General features: G+C 44.4%; 1 protein-coding gene across 3 annotated transcripts in view; it reads left to right on the top strand.

Annotated features, from left to right (window-relative positions):
- The window catches only part of SRRM3 (serine/arginine repetitive matrix 3), a 672576-nt gene extending 653475 nt beyond the window's left edge, over positions 1–19101 (top strand). For all 3 annotated transcript variants that reach the window (XM_069614948.1, XM_069614950.1, XM_069614949.1), the window contains one exon: positions 12359–19101. In XM_069614948.1, coding sequence (XP_069471049.1) covers positions 12359–12530 — 172 coding nt within the window. In that variant the 3' untranslated portion in view covers positions 12531–19101. The remainder of the gene's footprint in view (positions 1–12358) is intronic.
- Positions 19102–21963: the final 2862 nt, after the last annotated feature.

Genomic DNA, 21963 nt, shown 5'->3' on the forward strand with positions numbered 1-21963 from the left:
GTTGCATCAGCTTTTCTACTACTTTTACTGGGCAAGGTATCTGTAGCTGGAATACCACCTCTCCCTCTTCCTCCTGATCAGAGAACAGCTGATTATCCGTTTTTCTTAGTGTCAATGATGGGTCGAGGCATAGCACCGTACGCCTTTCCATGTTGTCATTGTCTGTCCTACATAAGATCACCATGTCATTGCGTATCACTACCTCCTCTAGCTGTAGTACAACTGTGGTACCTTTTATGTCATCCTTCTGGCATTGTGGTCTGAACAAGAATTCTGATACCAATTGCAACACCTTACCTCGTATTCCCGGGACTCATCCCAGTAGCATCTCGACCATGTACAAAAACATGCTCGGGTACATGGGCTGGCCTTGGTGTGTGCTCTAAGCATGTGCCACTAACGGGAGTGCAGCCACTCGTGTGTAGTCAATACCTGGCGTTGTGTACACCATCCCTTTCTCTGTGAATGATATCGTGGTGTTTAGCTGGCTGAGTAAGTCTCTCCCTAGTATATTGATGAAGTGTCTTTGGAATATAGTAGTGCTGCTACAATGTGCTCCGTCACTATTGGTAGTGGGAAGTCTTTTGTCCCTGGAATCATCACTACTAACCCAGAGAAGCCCTAAATATCCATCACCTTGTTCGACAGCAGGAATCCCCCTTCCTTTATACAACATGTGGTTGCTCCTGTATCTATGAGAAATGAGAATTCACTCCTATTTACACTGCTACCTCGGGTTCCTCTTTGGGGCCGTCAGTTACTGCTAGGCAGACCCTCCAGCTTATAGCGATTTTGCGATCCCGCAAAATGCCGCGAAAACGGCAGTTTTGCGCAAAATGCTGCAAAAATGGCCGTTTTTGTGCAAAAACAGCATCTTTAAAAAAAAAAAATAAGATTTTTTTGTTTACATTTTTTTAAAAGTAATCTGCAAAAACTACTGTTTTCAAAAATAATACTCAGGGTGCCAGGTTCTCAACTTTTTTTTTTTTTACACAAGAAATGAAATCACTTGCACCCCAAAAAGTGCAGCCCAATCCACAAGGGACACATGAATGGGCACATTTTATATGTGCGCCCATTCAGATGGCCTTTTTCACCTCTTTCATCAAATAAAGTGCCGTTTCTGTCAATTTAAAAGCACATTCCTCATTACCAAGCAAGATGCACTTTTAAATGTGCAGAAATTGTAGGCAACCCTACGCGCACGGGATGTGGGGTTGCCACTGCATTACAGGGTCTTTCCTGACCCTGTCATGCATTTCTTTTAAGGTATGAACCACTGCTGAGTCGCTTGCATTTCTGTTCCTCAAACAGGATAAAAATGCATTTATTGGGTCGCATTTTACAGCGGCAGGCTTTCACAGGGAGTGCCTGTCCCTGTGAAAGGCGCTGGGAGCTGTCGGGAGAGCGATTCTATTCAAAGTACTGCCCATTTTTATTACAAAAATCTATTGAATGTTACAATTTGACCAATTTCATCCAGTACTATTCGATCGATTTTTATAAATACTGAACATGTGTTGCGGGGGTGTCACCCGCTCCCCATGTTCAGTATTTTTGGTCTAGGGTGGTTGCAAAAGTGTTTTCCCCTTTTTCCTCAAAATTGGAGGCGGGGACAGAAAAAAAAGAAAGTAACGAAAAAGGTACCCTGCGGAGTCGGATCTGACCCACGTTAGAGGGACGGATCTGGCACCGCAGGGTTGCAGGGGAAGCAGCAGCGACCAAGCACTTAAGTAGGGGAGGGGGCAGGGTGGTGGTGAAAGGTACATTTTGGGTTGTTTGGCTGAAGTGCAAATCAAATCGCAGCAAAATTGACTAAGGTCAATTCCGCCGCAAATAATTACACTTCGGTCAAACAATCCAGAACACCATTCAAGGCAGCTGGCCAGCGCACAATTTGCGCTACAGCTCAAGCCTGTGGAAATGCGCCGGTCACTTTTGAGAATAAGGTGACCTGCTCATTTCCAAAAATGGGTTGTCTAAAAATAGCAGCTGGCCAGCGCACAATTTGCGCTACAGCTCAAGCCTGTGGAAATGCGCCGGTCACTTTTGAGAATAAGGTGACTTGCTCATTTCCAAAAATGGGTTGTCTAAAAATAGCATATCCTCCGTTCTTTTTTTAAATGCCCCATTATTTGAGGAACTGGGTCAAAATCTACATTAAAAAAAAATAAAAAAATGGTTACACTATTGAGAGAGGGAGAAGGATGGGTGAGATGTGAAGTGATAGGCAAGAAAGCAGAGGGAGAGCAGTGGGTCAGAGGAGGAAGCGCTGCACAAGAGAGCAGAGGAAGCAGTGATGTGGTGGGCCAGAAATCTGAGAGCGAGCAGATGTACAGAAAGTAGAGGGAGCGTGTGGTCAGTGAGCGAGAAAGCAGAGAGGAAGCGGTTGGCCAGAAAGAGGCAGTGAGCTGCAGATTGGGAAAAAGGATGAGGGAAGAGTGCGATAGAATGGGAGAAAGGATGCAAGATGCAAAAGCAGCACAAAAGAATGAAGGACTGTATATTGCGGGAGGAATTGTAGAGTGTAAGGTATGAGTTGAGAGTATGATTTGGAGTGTGGCAGTGGCTGGGCAGTGCACATTGTGACTTGACAGTGTGACATAGCACGTGAGTATTCAGAGTGAGAGGTTAAGGAATGCAAGTTGTGATGGAGAGTTGGTGAGGTGTGTTGGTGAGAGAGGTGTGTGGGTGTTTGGGGGATTGGAGAACATAGAAGGGGAATATTTTCAGCATTACAATTGATAATGATCAATTTAGTTAATACTATTAAATAGGCATGAACATTAAACCAGAAATGTAGCCAAATCAAACACTGTTCTGCCAAGCCAGAGACATCTGGGACTCTTCCTATTAAATTAATACAAAAGATGCATAATAATGATACCCTGGCTCTCTTGTAGCCTTGCACTCTGCCTATTTCCTGCAATGTGGCAATCTTACACCCACCTGTTAATACAAAATGTCCTGCAAAAATGCCGCAATAAATAAAGGTTTGTGCCGCAAAATATGCCATTTCATGCCGCAAAATTTGCGATTTCATGCTGCAAAATCCTGGAGTGTCTGGCTAGGACTTGACACACTCAGGCTTTCTGCGGGCCCCCTTATTGTTGCGGGTTGCCCTGTGGGTAAGGGAAAGGATTTCCTTCATCAACACTGACCCCGATGTAGTGGGGTACCACATTCTGTCCTATCCTAACAACTCTTTCCTGCTAGTGGTGCTGGTGTTTGTGTCACATTTGGGGGTGCCATTCCACCATCCGTTGGACCCCCTTGCACTTGTGGTGGTCCCTGCTACGGGGACATCTGTCCCTGTATCAACTGGGCTGAGAGAGGCTGCATCTACTGCCACTGTGGCTGTTCTGTGACAAACCCTTGTTGCTGTGCCATTTGCATTACCTGCGTCTGAGCTTGTTGCCCCGAAAGGACACGTGTGCACAAAATGCCCCATGGTATGGCATATGAAGCACAGCCCAAAGACCCTATAGACCCTATTCCTCGCTGCAGGTACTCTCTGCCCAAAGAATCACCCATGCAAATGATTCCCCTGCTCTGGGGCTCCACACTATGGCATAAACTGTGGCTGCATCTAACCCACTTGCTGTGGTGTGCTCCCCACGTGAAACCCTGCCAGCTGGGCAGGTGCCACTGTGGCAGCTTCAGGCACAAGCATTGCTCCTTCCATTGTATACCTTGCCAGTTTACAGTAGTGTACTATCGTTGCCTGTATCTCTGGCCATCCCTTCGCTTCTATCCCTACAATCTTGTCGAATGCTGCGTGAACATCTGTCAGCAACCCCTTGACCAATATGTGGTAAAACAAGGGTATGCACCCGTCCCACCTCCTTCATTTTTCCTGCGTCCATCGATCGTGTACCTCTTTTATATAGTCTGCAGGGTCGTCATCTGGCTTCAACTTATGTGCCATTACTATTCCCAGGCTGTAGCTATCAGGATACATGCTTCTCAGGACCTTCCATACGTGTGCATCGTGGGCGTTAGTGCTTAATTGCCCCCTCTGGGGCCAGGTACCTGCTCACCTTGCCTCCCTCGCGCACCGCCTTTCGGGCTACTCCTTGCAATGGGGTCTGTATCTATACCCATACAGCCCCCCCTTTTTTTTCCTGCACTTATCAGACCTACCCTGTCTGCTGCTTAAAGCCCAGCACTTGCCACTTGCTGGCTGAACTACCACTGTTTGTTGCCTTTGTTATTTATTTGTTATTTATTTATTTATTGTTTATCTGTTTCTTCTTTGCTCTGCACTTTACACTTCTCCCCCGTCCATGCAGTTTTCCCCTCCCCCTCGCCCATGCACTTGCACGTTCTCAATCCCACTGGGCCTAGTAAGATCGCTGTTTTGTTCTCCCCTGTTCCCCTCCCTGGCCTTGTCGCGCTCTGGAACACTTTTGTACGAACACGATAGAAATAAAATATCAATATCAATACCACCTTTTCATTTCACTAGGCTGACATGGTTTCTGGAAGGACAAGGTTGTCAGAGTTCAAACAATGCCACCCCTCTGCGGGGTGCTTAGGGACATGCTGTGAGGCTCGCCTAGGTTAGGACTGTCAGGTTGAGGCTACAAACCGAAGATGCTGACCTAAGCTTCTTGAATGGCTGCAACATAAACACAATCGGACAGCAGGATGTGCCAGAACAGAGCTGTGGTTGCATTTAGGAGAGTTAGGGACACGTGGGGGACGCGATGTGGAGAACACTGCCATTTTGCTGCAGGATTATGCCCTTGCGGTTTAAAGTAGGGAGGAGGAGCTTTAATGTGAGTTAATATGCCTGGCACTTGTAACTGAAGGTCATGCTGTCCCTGTATGTACATTTATGTCGCCTGTGCCTTTGTGAATCACTAACAGCTACATGTCCACAGCCTTGTATTGCTGAGGGCTGGCTGGAAGCGCACTGCTGCATATGAATGGGCGCTTTCGGGGGAACGTTGTCTAGCGTTCAATGCAAAAGTATTTGTGCAATTGTAGGATGAAATTGGCAGAGGCAGAGATGGCTATGAGCCGAGCTATATCCAGTGGATTAAGTGGGGTGCTAAATTGAGGGAGCTCTCATTAGGGGGTGTGGCCTATGTATGTGTGTTCACAGGCCATGCCCCCTAACCAGAGCCCCCCCCTCACCAATGGGGGTAAGGGGACTGGCAGCCCTTTTCGTTCAAGGCACTGTGTGGTTAAAAACCACAGGCTCCGTGAATGAAAGGGCTACCTGTGCTCCGAAATGGGAGGAGGGCTGGAGGGCCAAGTCGCTCCTTTTTGTTTCCGCGTAAAAAGGCATCACACATCATGAAGCCTCGTTTAAAAGGCTTTGTGATGCATGATGACTCTTTACTCAGAAACAAAAGGAGAGACTGGGCCCTCCAGCACTCCTCCTGTTACAGAGTTCAGAGTCATCTGGCAGCCATGTAGCCGAAGCCACGGTTCTACTGGCTGTCTGCAGATGTCAGTTCTTCCGAAGTGCCGACACCAGCAGGCAGTCCATGTAACTGTTCAGCACTTAGACTACACAGAGGCCTGAGGCGTCAGCATGGCTGGGGATAGTTGGTGTGGGCCCCAGCTTGGGAGCCCGTTCTGGAGATTGCCAGGGCATGGTCCCGGCTAGCACTGGCCCACCTAAAGCACTGGTAATATCTTTAAAGAAGTTTTTATATATGGGGTTGAAGTGCACTGTATGTGTCTAATTTGGTAATGTTTAAAGGCGTGGCTTGAAAATATCTGAAATCCCAGGGCGTAAAACGGCTTCAGTAAGAGGAGCAAGTGGGAGATGGTAAATGTGCACTTGGAAATCCCAAGTCAATATCACAAGCATGTGGGCCAAGATAGCAGTAGCAGTGATAATCGCATTATGTGTTCAATTCCAAAACACAAAATAATGTTGTAATCCAAGCACATATCTCTCAAAACTGGAAGATAATATTCTCCACTAGAGGGAGCACAGCCACCACTAAACTACTGACGTGGAGCCAATTTTAAACCATGGCATTCGTTCTTATAATTCCAGTGTATGTTTTCCAGCCATTTTGGTGCGTCATTTGCCCACTAACGGAACAATACAACAACCCTTGGTCTCAGAGAGAAGCAGACGACACGAACTCTATATTCTTGTTAAATGTAAAATGCGGTGTCACATAAATTGCGTTGGTGAAGAGAAGAGGGGTCCACGTTGGACATTGTAACTGTTACATGAACATGTTTCAGAACGTATAACGTGTCGAAATGATCCTCACCTGTTTAAGTCTGTGTAACGAGATCTAAGGATGACGGGAAAGATGGACGTTATTCTGGCAGTTCACGTGATAGACGGAAACGCCCTGCGCTTGCCCTACAACAACGGTAACTGTGGCGTGCTGCGTGCACAAACGGCGCCGAGCAGGAAGTGCACCTGCAATAGAAGATAGATAGTGAAACAGGACTGCTGTGTAAGTGCTGCTCTAACCGTCATTCGAGTGGTTGGGGAGAAAGTCGTTATTTCCGATCGAGTAGGCAGGGGTGTGGGATAAATCACACGGTTTGCACAACTCTTCACCATTACGATATGCTGATCGACTTTTCCCGATGTATGACTGCCAATTTGGTGTCAATAATGAGGTAGGAGTATACATTTAGTCGCTTAATAGGAGTGAGTGAAACAACTCACAAAGTACGAATGTATTAAATATGGTTTCTGCTGGGTCAAATCGGCAATAGCTTCAGAGAAGCTTGTTCAATATTCTGAGATTGTATCATATTGGAAAAATGAGGGTCCTCGATTTGGCGCTGCTACATTTGATTTGAGAGGCCAGTTGGCAGGCACACGTATTCAGCTTTCAAAAGCACAATAGTAATTGTATCGAATGCATATAGTGGCAGGTTGCTCCTGCTTCTCAGAGCTGTAATTATTGCTGTTATTACTCACAGTCTACTGGTACCCAAACTTAAGGCTTCAGAGAATACAGAGTCAAACGTATAGAAGCCTGGTGGTGAGAGCCTGTGGATCTCTGCATGCTTTCACCCACTTTCTAAAGTTGTTTGCATGGTTAGGAGGAAATAGGGCACATGGGTTTCAGTGGAAAGCATTCCTGGAACAGGCAAGGCTTTTTGTTTTGAGGAGTGATATTGCACAGAGCACATCAGACGGTCCTTAACTGCACAGAGAGACAAACACACAGGTAGCACGATGGGAGCAAATTATGACCTATATTAGCCCGTGTTAGATTTATTTCTTAAAGAATAAATTTGATGTTCTCTACTTGTCTATGTTTTTGATGACATGTCTTTTTCCACATCAAGGTTCCCCAAGGTGATGCTCCAGGTCCATGTCCGTGGCTGCAGGCCAGTCCTGGTTACCTTAACCTACTGTCGGCATCTCTGTGTGAGGCGTCTCTGGACTAAGCTTTGCTTGTGCTACGTCTATGTTTGTCTGTCGTTAGACTAATCCTACTCACAAGCACATAATACTACAGCAGTGTATGATGGATGGTTTAGTGCTAATTATTCAGACTGAGGGGACAGCTAACTAACACTTTATCAACATTTCCCAAATTCCTTGTTCTCTATGCTCTTTTGAAGATAGCAGATGTTTGCACACACGTGTCCTCCCCTCCAGGTAGCATCACCTTTCAAAGGGTTTCACACTCCCACTACATTGGGGGCTCACTGAAAGGAAAATAGGCCAGATTGGGGAATGTGCTCGCCCCAATACACAGAGAAATGGGCACCAAGAGAGGCTTCAAAACTTGTGTTTCCAAAATCAAAAAGACTGCTTTAAGAGCGGGCTTCCTATTGAACATGATGTGTTCTAGACCACCAGGACCCAGAGCACATATGTTTCAGGCGAGCCCTAAAGACCTACTGGTTTCAAGAAACCTTCTGAAGATCACAGTGCCATGATTTGTGTAACTTCTGTTCAGGGAGTGCCCCAAGGCAGCCGTGTACTGCCTTTTGGAGCTATGTAAATTCAACAATACATAAAGATAACCATATAATCTTTTCAGCCTAGAGGCTCTGGGAGTAATGGCCTTTATCCAAACATCTATTAAGAGCTCCACCGCGAGTCTTGGATGCAGGAAACGTCAGCAATCTCCAAGACCATTCACTCATGGCAGCCAAAAGGTCAACCTAGACCAGCACATACATCACTACTCAGCCTAGACCACCTTCGACATGAATGTAGTGTTATTCATGACAGTTTAGACCACCTCAGGCATTGCTGCAGTGTTACCCATGGCAGCCTAGACCACCTCAGAGATCACTAAAGCGTTACATATTGCAGGCTACAGGGCAGCCTACACCTCTTCAGATATCACTAGAGTGCTTTCATACCACAAAGGCAACATAGGCCACCTCAGACAGCAGTGCGGTGATAAGGATGGCAGTGTATGCCTCCTCATTAATCAATCATTGGAGTGTGATTGCTGGCAGCCTAAATGTCAACCTTGGCCACCTCAGATATCACTGCATTGTTACACATGGCTGTCTATAGCACCTCAGACATGACAGCGGTGTTACGCATGGTATCCTAGACCAGCTCCAACATCACTGGGGTGTTATTCCTGGTAGCTAAGACCACCTTAGACATCACTGGAGTTTTAGCCATGGCAGACTAGAGATGGCTAAGGTGGTATAGGCTGCCCTTTAGAGTGTTACTCATGGTAACGTAAAAGGCAGCATAAACCACCTCAGGTATCACTGGAGTGTTGCTCATGGTAGCCATGACCACCACAAATGGGTAGAATGTCAAGTTGCAAGCTACCAGCCAGACATTAAAAAAGTCTCTCACATCAATTCTACACATACACACAACACGCCATGTATTGTTTACCAAGAGTTAATTTAGGCAATGACTACCTAGTGATTATTAGGGGAGTACAAATTGTGCACCCTGACCACAAACATGAGTGTAGCGTTTCTCATGGCAGCGTACACTGCAAATGGCACCACCTCAGAAATTACCGAGCTGTTGCTAGTGCAGCCTACTGTATACCACCTAAGATTTCACTGCAGTTTTACTCATGGTAGCCTAGACCATCTCCAACATCACTGGAGTGTTACTCTTGGGATCCTAAAAGGCAACATGAAACCACCTCCGACATCACCAGAGTGTTATCCATATCCATGGCAGCATGAAGGGCAGCCTAGACCAACTCGGACATCACTGGTCTCTTACTCAGGGCAGCCCAGTCCACCTCACAAAGCCCTAGACTGTTACTCATGTACAACATAAAGGGCAGTCTGCACTACCTCAGAAACCACTAGAGTGTTACACATTTTACACTAAAGGGCAGCCCAGACCACCACAGACACCACTGGATCATTACTCATGGCAGTCTGCATCCTGTTGCACATCAATGCAATGTTACCCACGTTCATACAAAGAGTTTCTTGTCAGTGTTGTCCATTTTCTAAAGGTTCTTTAGTTATATGTGTTATTATTTCATAATTCAATAGTACTTTATTTTTCAACTTCAGAAGGATGAAGAACTGAGTTGGCCCTGCTGCCTAAATCGCAGCATAGACCACTTTACAGATCTATAGAGTGGATGTCATAGCCTACACAGCAGCGTAGACCAACTCCACCATCGCTACAGTATTACTCATGGTAACGTAGGCCATCTTCAATATCAATTCAGTATCACGCATGGGAGCCAAAAGGCACCATAGATCATCCCATTCATCACTAGAATTGTGCTCATTGGTAGAACACATAGCCCCTAACTGTATTTGTCAAGGGCACTCAAACAACAGACTTCAGAGTAGTCTCATTCCTTCCCAGGTTCAATGACACAAATAGTATGTCAATGACCCGATAGTGTCTCAGTGGTGAACCAAATAAACGATCCTATGGTCAGTGAAGTTTTTCCCAGAGCCAGTCGTCATGCCATCATTGTCTTCATTGGTAACCACCAATGCCTTCAATGAAATCAATGCAACATCCTTGCAGAGAAGTAATGTGCAATGTAGGGGTGTATTGACCATCCTTGCGTTTATAAAAAAAAATGTGGCACCCAACCTTTGAGCTCATCTCCTGTTCCCAGGCTTCAACCTTCTCTATGACATACATGACACAGCTACGGATGCTCATTCCTTTCATAAAGTGTGTTGTAGGTGGATGACTCAATCTCTCAATAGACTCTTAAAAGAAGACTGAAATCAGTCGCCTAATGGCCAGTCACACTGGTCCCTAGCTTAGACTGTATGGACGGCTGAGGCACGCAGAATGACATTTAGAATGACATTTAGCCACTTTTCGACTAGGCGAGGGCTACCTTTCCGATAGGTCTTGGAACATTATTATGCCTTCGTTAGGATTTAGAGTCTGTTGTTTCCCATAATAGGCCTGGTTCTCTTTGTGGTGGATAAGGAGGAGTCTGTTGGGGATCGGGCAAGAACAACTTCAGTTGAGAAGTAATGATGTGAGGGACAGAACACTGGAGCCAATTTCCCTCAAGCTTCCCAGGAAGGAATCAAACGAGGCTGCCCAACATGTTACTCTTTTCTTGGCTAATCTAGTAACTAACTTCCACTCATCTTTCGGCAAATCTTTCAGGAAACACTGCATTTAATATTCATTAATGTTGAACTAACATTGACTACATCGTGGTGACCTGAGTACTGTGTGAGCAAAGCTTTAGTAGTGTATTCCTGGGTAGAGGGAGCAGAGGCAATCTGACCAATGCCTACATTCCATTGGCTCTATGCTGAGCGAGACTCAACTCAGGCTGCATCACAGTTCTGTGCAAACATATGTATCAGATTCCCAAAAAGGGGGGGGGGGCAACACTGTAGCCATAGATAATGTGGGGACAATTGAACAACAAACCAAGAAATAAGGAACCCCGGCATTCCTTCCTACAAAAGGAAAACTATTTTTTATGAGGAGTCCCGGGGTTACCTATGTCTTGGTTTTTTTGAGTAAACAGAGGTGTATATATATATATCCCTACGTGTACATCTCGTTTTACATCCCTATAAACTGATTTTGAAGCCTGATATTCAAGCCTGTGCCCTTTGTAACTTAAAACTATGCATAAACACACCATGGCTCAGTGCAGGTGCTACCATCGCTATATAGACAACCTCGTTTCTGTCCATAATGCACATCTGCATAGAGTAAACACACTCTTACTTGTGCGCAGAATATACATTATATACAAACACTCGTGGTTCTTTGCAGATTGAACACAAGTCTAAAAGATCCCTGGTTCTGTGCAGAATACGCTACCTGTATAAAACCTTGTTCTGTGCATAGCAAGCATCTGTATTTACAAACCCTGGTGTTGTGCATGTTGCGCATGTGTATACAGAGACCTAGAACATCGGTATACATGCAGACCCAGTGTTGTTCAGAGAGATCTCTTGAATACAGGTATCTCTACTTCTGTGCAGAGTAGACATTCGAACATACTGATCTCTGGTTCTGTGCAGAGTGGACATTTATATTTACACAACACTGGTTATGTGCCGGTGCACTTCTATTTACACACAGATCTTATTTTGTGCAGTGAAACTCCATATACGCGCAGCCATGATTTTGTGTAAGGCGGACATCTGGATGCACATATTTCAGTTCTTTATGGAATGAACATCTGTATACACAAGGTCCTGCTTATGTGCAGAGTTAACATCTATATTTAAACAGGATTGGTTTTGTGCAGAGTGCACATCCGTGTACACACACACAGTCCTCGGTTCTGTGCAGAGTGCATTTGTGTATATGCACAAACCTGGTTCCGTGCACAGCGTCCATCTCTGCAAACATACACAGCTCTAATTCTGTGCAGAGTGAATCCTCACACACACAACTCTGGACTTGAACTACAGAAGTTAAAGGTACTTGGAAAGAAAGCAACAAGGACATAGGCTTGGGGTGGTGTGCAGCACAGATAATGTATAGTCATTGTACAGTATTGGAAGCAATCAAAACATTAGGGCATTTTACAGGTAGGGCTACAGTCATCGGCACACCAAATTGTAGTATCCAGTTAGGCGCAGTTAATGTAAATGAGAATAATTTACATATAATGAATGTCAGTGTAGATTATTGCCATTTTTCTTGTTTCTCGGAAAAAGCAGACTGGGTTTTAATATTCGATGTCTCTCAGCAAGTTCAGACCTCTAAACATGTTAGTAGGGCTCCATTTTCAGCTGCATTAGTATTTTGGATTTCTGGTTATCTTTCAGTTTGAGGCACCAAGATCTCAATGCAATTTCAATTGTTGTCCACCTGTGCCCACTCGATAGCTTCACCTTCCTATGCTTTCAAATAGCTTTGCTACTGAGTACTCAAGTTTTCCAATAAGGTTGTCCGTTCTCGACCAGTCTGTCATTGCAGAATTCTAATGTTGTCCTTTTTTGCTTTTAGTGCCCGCAAGCGACCCATCCCCTACTATAGGCCGAGTCCTTCCTCTTCCAGCTCCTTCAGCAGCTACTCCAACAGCAGGAGCCGGAGTCGCAGCTACGACAGCTACAGCAGCTACAGCCGCAGCCGTTCCCGTAGCCGCAGCAGGAGCAGCTCAGAGAGCACTGGATTCTGAGTGACTGAGGAGGAAATGGTGGGCCCGAAGGAGCAGGGTGCAATCTGATCAACCCTCCATTTGCCACGTCACCACCTGTCACCCCATACACCCCGAGCTCCCATCCAGTACTCGTACACTAGTGTGATGTCTGTCCTGGACAGTATATTTAAGGGAGCCTACTAGAAGGTAAAGAGAGATGGCGTCACTGCCAGGGGTGTGGGATCGAAAGAAGTACACCAAAATACATGGGATGAATAATGGAAAACATCTACACCTAATCAGATCTTGCGCAGGATGGAGAAGGCCTATTTGCATCTTTGGGCACAACAGGGAGTTTGATCTGGGATGGCGGCTAGAATCCCTACTCCGGCCTGACATTGGAGGATATGGAAGTGGCTGTGGCTTGGGAGGACTCCTTGCAAGCTAGTGATCCTGACCAAATTCTGCTAGTAAGAGATCAACATGGTGTTCTTTACCTTAGTGGGAGCTAACAGTGATAACTCAAAGGCAAACCGGAAACGTCACGCTGGGGCACACCAGAAAGGCTTGCTTGACATATGCAATATAAAAGAAGTCACTTAATGGGGACACCTGATTTTAGGGGTCATAGACAAACAGCAACCACTCAGCCATCATGAAGGGTCCTATGTCCCTGACCTACGGCGCACCTTGGATGATGAAGCCAAATATGGAACCAAGTCTTTCAGAGGCCCTTCAAGCAATAAGGTTATATGTGTTATCATAGGGTAATTGTGGAGCTCTGGTTGCCCGAGAGCCTGCAACAATGAGCTGCCCTATGGATATCACACATCTGTAGTGATGCACTGAAAAGGAAATAAGATGTCCCAAACCTATAGTTTGAGGCTATTAACATGACCCTCACAGTCATCCATTCTCGAAGCTCAACTCCCACTTAACTGGCTGGGGGTCATTGCAGTGCTATCGTCAGCGACCCTCCAAAGCCCCAGGGGCAGGTGGATACTGACAGATGGTCAGTAGAGTATTTATTTCGCTCATGCTGCTTCGAGGTGGTGCAGATAATCACCAGTCCAAGAACTGCACTGCTTGCACTTCCTGAAGCAGCTCCAGTCAAACCTTTAGTTGTGTGCCCATAGAGAAGCTCCAAAAGGATTGAAGAACTATCTTGAATATAGCTCTTTTGAAAATAACTGTTGGAGTCATTCTGTCCTTATCATGAGGCTTGGGGTCCAAGATTTACGATACCCATTCAATAAAAATGTTCCTAGTTGTCCAATAACATTACATTCAGTCCAGGTGTAACCCTGCAAAGGGCAAGTTAATAGAATGTCCTGGTCTTCCAGATATTCCAATGTTCTAATGGCCAAATGGTATATGATAACATAGCACCATGCATACTCTTTAATATTCCTGTAGACCTTAAATTCGTATATAGAGTGCCATCTGAATATTACACTTGTATTCAGTACAACAAGGCACCTACTCTTGAACTATTTTGAGCTTTTCGAATGGACTGAGATGTGAGCCACACATTTTGTTGCACGCAGAACGGGTAATGTAATGGCTGATCAGAGAGGCCCATAATGGTAAGGTTAGGGGCAAATTGACTTTAAGTGGTAACTGAGAAGGTGTCCCCGTTAAATGGCAAGCGGTTCGTCCCACCACTTCGACAAATAATATATGTTCTTGTGTTTCTGGACAACAATTGGCATCAGCTTCCTTCAGCAGCATCAGATGCCACTACTTGAGCTCTGGTACATTTTCTGGAAGAGGGCGTTATTTGATGGTTCTTATTGATCATGGATTTTTTGGGGAGGGGAACTTTTTAATTGCCGTGAACAAAGACAAAGAGAAAAGACACATTGGCACAAAACTGCTAAAGACACTTCACAATCCCCTTCCCAACCGCTGGCAGTAGGTTTTTCTGCATTGCTCTCTGTCCAGGTTCGATGAGATTGCTAAAAGTATTTATTCTAATTTATTCATTTAATGTATTTATTTATATATTTATGATTTTTGATCCGGATGAGTGTGAGGCTGCATCAGCACTTTCAACAGAAAAGGGAAAACTGTGCGGGACAAGTGAAGCATTCGGAGATTGGACAAGGCCTCGTTTCTTCCAAATGGGACATTACAAAGACTTCTAATACTGCAAATTCACCGGCTGCACACGCTTGCTATGAACATATCCAGGGCGTGAGTACTGGTGATCTCCATTCCGGAGTCAGGACATTTCGCCTGTCACTTACGTCCTTTCGGTCCGATCACTCTTGCACACCATCTCATCTCTAGAAACAGAACGCACTCCTTGGAGCATGCGAACAAAGAATTCTCGATGGGGAAATGCATTTTTGTTTGTGTTTCCAACTGCATGAGCCAAGGCGCTGCATTGATCACAGTTGTCCTGGAAAGAGTGGTGGAGGAAAAGGGCCTATGTTCACCCTCACCTCCATAAATAGCACACTGCTATACTCTTTGGGCGAATGAAAGGGAAAGACAGAAATGTGTTCTGCTCAAGGGATAGCCCCAGCACACACGGTCCCGGTTTCTTCTCAAATCCATGGAGCAGTACCAGAAGATAGAAAGCCATTGTCTCTGTTCAGAAGATGAGCCGACAAGCAGAAGTCTGTGGTTCCCGCTCAGGCGGTGATCACAGCAGCAAAGCCCATGGTTTCTATTTAGACGCTGAACACAGCAGCGAAGGCCATGGTTCGTGCTCAGGTGGTGATCACAGCAGCAAAGGCCATGGTTCCTGCTCATGTGGTGATCACAGCAGCAAAGGCCATGGTCTCTACTCAGATGATGATCACAGCAGCAAAGGCCATGGTCTCTACTCAGATGATGATCACAGCAGCAAAGGCCATGGTCTCTACTCAGATGATGATCACAGCAGCAAAGGGCATGGTCTCTACTCAGATGATGATCACTGCAGCAAAGGCCATGGTCTCTACTCAGATGATCACAGCAGCAAAGCTCATGGTTTCTATTTAGACGCTGAACACAGCAGCGAAGGCCATGGTTCCTGCTCAGATGGTGATCACATCCGCAAAGGCCATGGTCTCTACTCAGATGATCACAGCAGCAAAGGCCATGGTCTCTACTCAGATGATGATCACTGCAGCAATGGCCATGGTCCCTATCAGATGATGATCACAGCAGCAAAGTGCATGGTCTCTACTCAGATGATCACAGCAGCAAAGGCCATGGTCTCTACTCAGATGATGATCACTGCAGCAAAGGCCATGGTCTCTACTCAGATGATGATCACAGCAGCAAAGCTCATGGTTTCTACTTAGACGCTGAACACAGCAGCAAAGGGCATGGTTCTTGCTCAGAAAATGATCCCAGAACCAGAAAACCGTGGATTCTGCTTAGAGAACAGTCCCAATGGGGCAGAAAGCCACAGATTCTGCTCAAGATATAATCAAAGGGAACATCCGATGTTTAACTTTGCAAAAGCTTTAAAAACCTTTGTGGCAGTAAATATTTACATTATTGATTACTGTTAAAGGAGAGAGAGGAAATGTGTTGTGAAGCATTGTTGATCCAATGTGCTCCCCTGGAGTACATTGCTCTGGAAATGGCTGATCAAGGCTCTTAAGATTTTCCTCCAATGCTCCAGAAATGTACCTCATTTTTATTTATTTTATTTATTTATTTATACATTTATTTATTCAAGGAGCTCTATGAAGCACCATATACAGCCGACACTAATTCCTTTGAGAGAAATATAATTCTAGGAATATCACTCTAATGGTCATTACATTTCATTGTGCTATTTAAGTTTTCAGAGTGATGCATTGATCTTTTGTAATTGCCTGAGGCATTGCTAGGAGGGGGGCGGGGGGCTAAAGGGGCTGTAGCCCCTGATCTTTTGGTTTTAGCCCCGGATAGAATCTCAGGAGCTACAACCAAAAGGCTAGCTAGCCCCCAGTCCTGACAGTTACGACATCAGCGTAGCCCCAGGTCTTTTACAGACCTAGCAACACCCCTGGTAATTGCTCCTCTTACAAAATGCTAGTTCACGGCTCACTAAATGCCAGATGTTCTGACCCTTACATCGCTTAGCTGCATGTGCAAGTCTTCACATTATAAATACATTTAATTTCCAACAAGGCTTTATTGTAAATCAGAACTGACCACCAACCTATGCTTGACTAGGCTTAAGAAACTCAATTACAAAAACGAGTTGAGGGCCAGTCCTCTACCATCTTCCTTTATGCAAGTTTCAAAACCAGGACTAGACTCTGGCAGCCCTCTAAGGGTTAAGACTCTGGTGAAATCTTGATATCAGAGCAGCCAGCTCCTCATTGACTGTGATCGCCCCCTTAAGCCTGAAACCCCACGTAAGCTTCATACAATGACCATGGGGTCTAGAGAGGAAGCCTGTGCGATAAAGTATGCCTGAAGTGATTCTAGGGGGTCCACCTACTGTGCATATAACACTCACCTATGCTTATTATTCTCTGGGCGTTTTGGGTGAGTTTGCTGAGAACTATATCACTTGCTTCCTAACTCCCCAACATCACATTACCTAATTCGGTATTGCTTTGCTGTCTCCGTAATGGAATCCAAGCCTCGGAGACTTTCACCTAAGTGAACGCCCCGTAGGAAGTGGTAAGAGCACAGAAAATGTGATTGAAATGATTGAGTAACCCTTCATAACGTATGGAGTTTATTACATGCGTGGCTTCTTTGCACAATTGCATTATTTCTAAGAGGGGTCTTATCCTAATTTACTTTGACTGCCCCAGTTCGAAAGGAGAACTGCGAAGCCTCTGTACTCCAGTCGTAACTCTCAATCCTTCCAGATGGCATCCATTGCATTTCATAATTATAATTGTTCTTTTATAACGTGCTTAATACCGACCGGTTTCATGTTCACATGTGTCTTACAGTGTGGTCAGAAGCAGATGTACCAAATAACATAGTTATGAGGCATCTCGGTGCTGTACGAGGATATGACTCACTGGTAATAATAATTTAGCCTTCCGGTGCGGCAGTGGGGTAAACCTATATCACAACAATCACTGTAATGCATGGGTGCCCTCAGTATTGCATCCTCTTCCCATTTAACCACACCTGCACTTGGCCAAAGACCTATCTATGTTTTTATGTCTTTGGGTGGCAGCAATCTGAGAAGCCACATTTTACAGGTTCTACAGTTATTTTGTGTTCCACTAATATTGTGCACTTAGTATTCTAGTCGTCACAACCTTCCTCCAGGTGCAAGCAGTCTTCACTAGCTGCCTACTTCAAAGTAATGGAAACGTCCGACAGCTTTTGTGTCTTGCATATGAATATGTGCTGTAACTATGGTGTGTGACTGTGTTTTTCTCACCTAGCCATTGCTTTTACTTTTGGTTGCTACATGGACTTGCACCAGTGAGAATAGCAAACTTCAGTGGACCTCAGAGAGAGGAAGATGCAGTGGAACTATAAGCACTATGTGCTCTACTGAGTTGCTGAGTGATTGTAAAACAAGCAAAGGGTCTGGGAGAGAGCCAAAGCTCAATCGAAATAGAACTAAAAAGCTTCAGAATAAACGACTGCTCTGCAGACAGACCGGTTTATCTTTTTGCAGTCTGAGGCCTTCAGAGGCGCAGTAACGTGCAGGAGTAGACAGTGGAGATGGGGGAGTAAGGAGAATGTGCCAAGGAAACTCCAATTTTACAGCATCTCATACTAATCAGGGGTCTTATGCAGAGAGAGCCAAGCTGAGTAATGGTTCAACAGCTTTACCGTTTCTATTATTTTTAAAGCAGTCATTTAAATAATAAATGAGTGCATTCATGTTTTGCCCATTATACCTAATATATATGCAAATGGAAGATGTGTGGGTTCCAATACACTGGTCCCACCCACCCCCCCATTGAAAGTGTCAGTTCTTAGCTTCAGGGCGCCGAGTCCTTTTACTAACATACTGACAGGCCACGCAGCTGAGCATTCAAGTCCACTGATCTTTCAACGGCACCTTTACTTCGCCTTACCTCACCCAACTCAAGCAGTGCGTCTTCACCTCTACCCATCATCACTGTTTGCAACACATATTCACTGAGCACACCTGGGAACAACCTCTTCAAAGACATCATCGGCACTAGTTCGCTTGCATACACTTGCTAATACTTAGTTGGATATATTAGTATAATTTGACCACCATATTTCTCTTTTAAAATCCATTCCTTCAATGCATGTCGATAAGGGATTAAGAAATGTATGGCTGACGTTCCCAATCATTGAGAAGGCTCTGCTTACGAAAGACATGTCCTGAACATTCGCCTATTTAGGGTCAGTCAAATCAGATCATGTCTCATGGCCTGACTCTAACATGGCTACCACTTGGTCAAATATCCCCAAACTATACCGTCAAGATATTACCTTCACAGTCTTCCTCATACTGCTTCCAAGCCTCCCTCCCGTGACACCTGGAGGTTGCTCATCTGAACAAATATTATAGTCTGAAAACAAAACACATGTTGGCTCTTTTATTGTTTAATATTTTTTATTTCTTGGGTTGAGCAGGATTAGAGCTTGAGTCAAATAAGTGAACATCTGAAGCTGATCCAATGATAATACAAATATACAGTGTATATAAATATATTGTAATGTACCTACAACTGTGTTTTTTTTTCACTTGACATCTCGTCGTGTGTTTCTCGATGAAACTATGTACCAGTTCCCATTGTTAAGGTAAAGCAGTTGAGAACAAATTCATTTTACGGCCCTACTCACAAGCGTCTGAAAGCACTCAGATAAAGGAATTGGGGCGCCTTTTAGATCTATCGCTTCTCTGAAACATAGTGTGATTTTTAGAAAGTGTTTTGATATCATCTCTTACCCAAAGTGTTGTTAGTTGCTGCATAAATCTAGGTATGTTGCTGAAATGGAGCACTTCAGAAAACCCAAACGCATCCTAGATGCCTGCTGTGTCGTTATGCTGACATTAAAGAACGTGGAGTGGAGTGCTCACCCAGTCTTTAACTGGTGCTCACTCTAAGCAAGATGCATGCAATGGCAACCGGGCAAGAACCAAGAGGTACCAGGCTGAGATTGCATTAACATTTTAGAACATGTTAGCACTCACAACAGAGCTTTGAAGTTCATTCATCCATAGCATTATAAAATGAAGCCCGATTGAGGACAAAGAAAATGTGAAATATCTCGAAATAACCATTGTCAACCACTTCATAGTATAGCATACTCAGAAAATATCCAGACAAAATGACATTGCATATTTTGCATGTCTGTGCATGCCCCTATCTGCGAAAACCAGACCGTAGAGAATATGGTGCAGTCTCACTACTTTTTGACATCAGGAGTGCCTTTGCTGTAGGCTTGCAGAACTCTACTGCAGGTCATGTTTTTCACCAATGACTGGCCAAACAAAGCTTAACGACGGCATACAGTGAGGGCTCACCTATTTTCCGAGCACCTTTCATCAGATTTACATTGTGGGTAAACCAAGTCACAGCTGAGCCTGAATACCATGGTGGCTAAGCTGTGTCCTTTCCACTTTGCAAGGTGGACCAGAACCTATGATGAAAGTGCAGGACAAAGGCATGCTGACAAGATTGTGCTTGACAAAAGTCTGTAATAATGTGCTTATGTCTTCTCTCCATCCATTCAACAAGCCATTCATCCATCTGTCTAGAAATCCATCACTTTATCCATCCATGATTTTGATTTTAATTTGATTTTGATAAATGTATATAGCACACACAACAAACTGAATCGAATCTTGGCGCAATCGAATCCATGTGTCCACCTGTCAGCCCTTCATGAACAATGCCTGCCGAAGTCTTTCGTAGGCAGGCTGTACCACTCAGATGGCTAATAGGCATTTAAAAAGGCAACTTACCTCACTGGCAGCCAACCCTCCGCAGTGGAAGCAAAGGCAGGATTGTGCCACTCACCTGAAGGACCCAACTCAACAGGTGAACAATTCTGTACTTGCAAGGCAAAAAAACTCAGTTGAGTACTGGGCATAAGAGAGATGTTCTGGAGGAAAAGGTTAAACTTATCTAGAAAGACAAATTATATGAAAGATATGGGTGCATGCAAAGAGACAAATACATCAGTACAAGGTGGCTAATATGTAGTGAAAGATCAAAAGAAATATCAAAGCTTAATACCACCAAAGATGAAATACGCCAGTCACAATTTCAGAAGTACATGTACAGTTTATTGGTCAAATAGCTATCTGGCTCTCAGCGCCTCACTGTGTGTACCAGCAGACACTGTGAGGGAGGAGAGTGCTGGACATTACAAAGACACAGGTTTATATACACTTTCCACAGTCCCGGTTACATCATCCAGCCCATCCTCGAGTTACATATTCATTAAGGGTTTGTAGCCAGTTCACATAACTAATGCAGATTCAAACAACTATATATTGTTCAATGTTTTCCTCAAACACTAGAAATGTAATCCTGCACAAATGATACAATGGTAACATTTGCTTTCAAGCTTAAGGTTAATCCAGTTTCAAGGAACGTACACAAGATTTCTGCAAAGGCACACGGTTTCAGCTTTTCACCATTCTGTTCCACTGTTTGAACGAGGATGATGCTATTGGTAAAGACAACATCTAAATTACTGTTCAGTTCAACTCTAGTTCAGCTTCAAGGTCTCTTAGTGCAGGACAAACAATCCACATTCAGCAGCCACAACATGTTTATCTATGTTGATACGGCGCAAAGTCAATTTTTCTCTGCTGGAGCCCAAAACGCAAAGTTTAACATGAGACAGAAACAGGAGTTAAACAAAATGGCGGATGATTCTAAAATGGTGGCATAGTCAGCCTTATTCAGGTTCATTCAAATGCGATTTTCAGTGCGATGCGAATGCGCTTAGGCCAATGTTCGTTATCAAGTGGTATTATGTGAAATATACTTTAACAAACCCTCCTTTTGGCCTAAGCCAAGAGCATTTATTCAAACATCAGCATTATCCAAAAAACATGTATCATTGTCAGAACATCCTGAATCGCTGTCTTCGAAAACATTAATCGCCATTAACTCCTTGATGGTAATATCCTGCATTACTAAGGCATGGTTCTAGTTTTCCTATTTCCTGTGCACAACTTCCTCCTATCATAGAACAAATGACAGGCAGACATTGTATACAACAACAGCAGAACAGTGTAATGCCCAGAATTACCATTAAGACTGCAAAGAATTTCCAGCCCCAAGTTCGTAACTAGTCCCAGAACCATGTACTAATATCCCAGTTTCCCTTTGGAATGTGTACTTCAGTACTTACGACATGTAGATTCTTAATTGCCTTAAATATGGTGGGAGAGGAATCAGGTACAAAAACACAACACGCAGATCCCACCATTTTGCATACCCCACCACGCTCAGCTAGAATGATGTCTAGCACCATCCTATTTTGGAGAGCCACTAATCTAATAGCCTTTTGCTCTAGCATCATATTATATAGGATGTCAGTGTTCTCATTGATGGTTTTCTCT

Source organism: Ambystoma mexicanum, chromosome 9, assembly GCF_040938575.1.
Source record: "Ambystoma mexicanum isolate Mex_15411 chromosome 9, UKY_AmexF1_1, whole genome shotgun sequence".
In the NCBI taxonomy this organism is placed as follows: Eukaryota; Metazoa; Chordata; class Amphibia; order Caudata; family Ambystomatidae; genus Ambystoma; species Ambystoma mexicanum.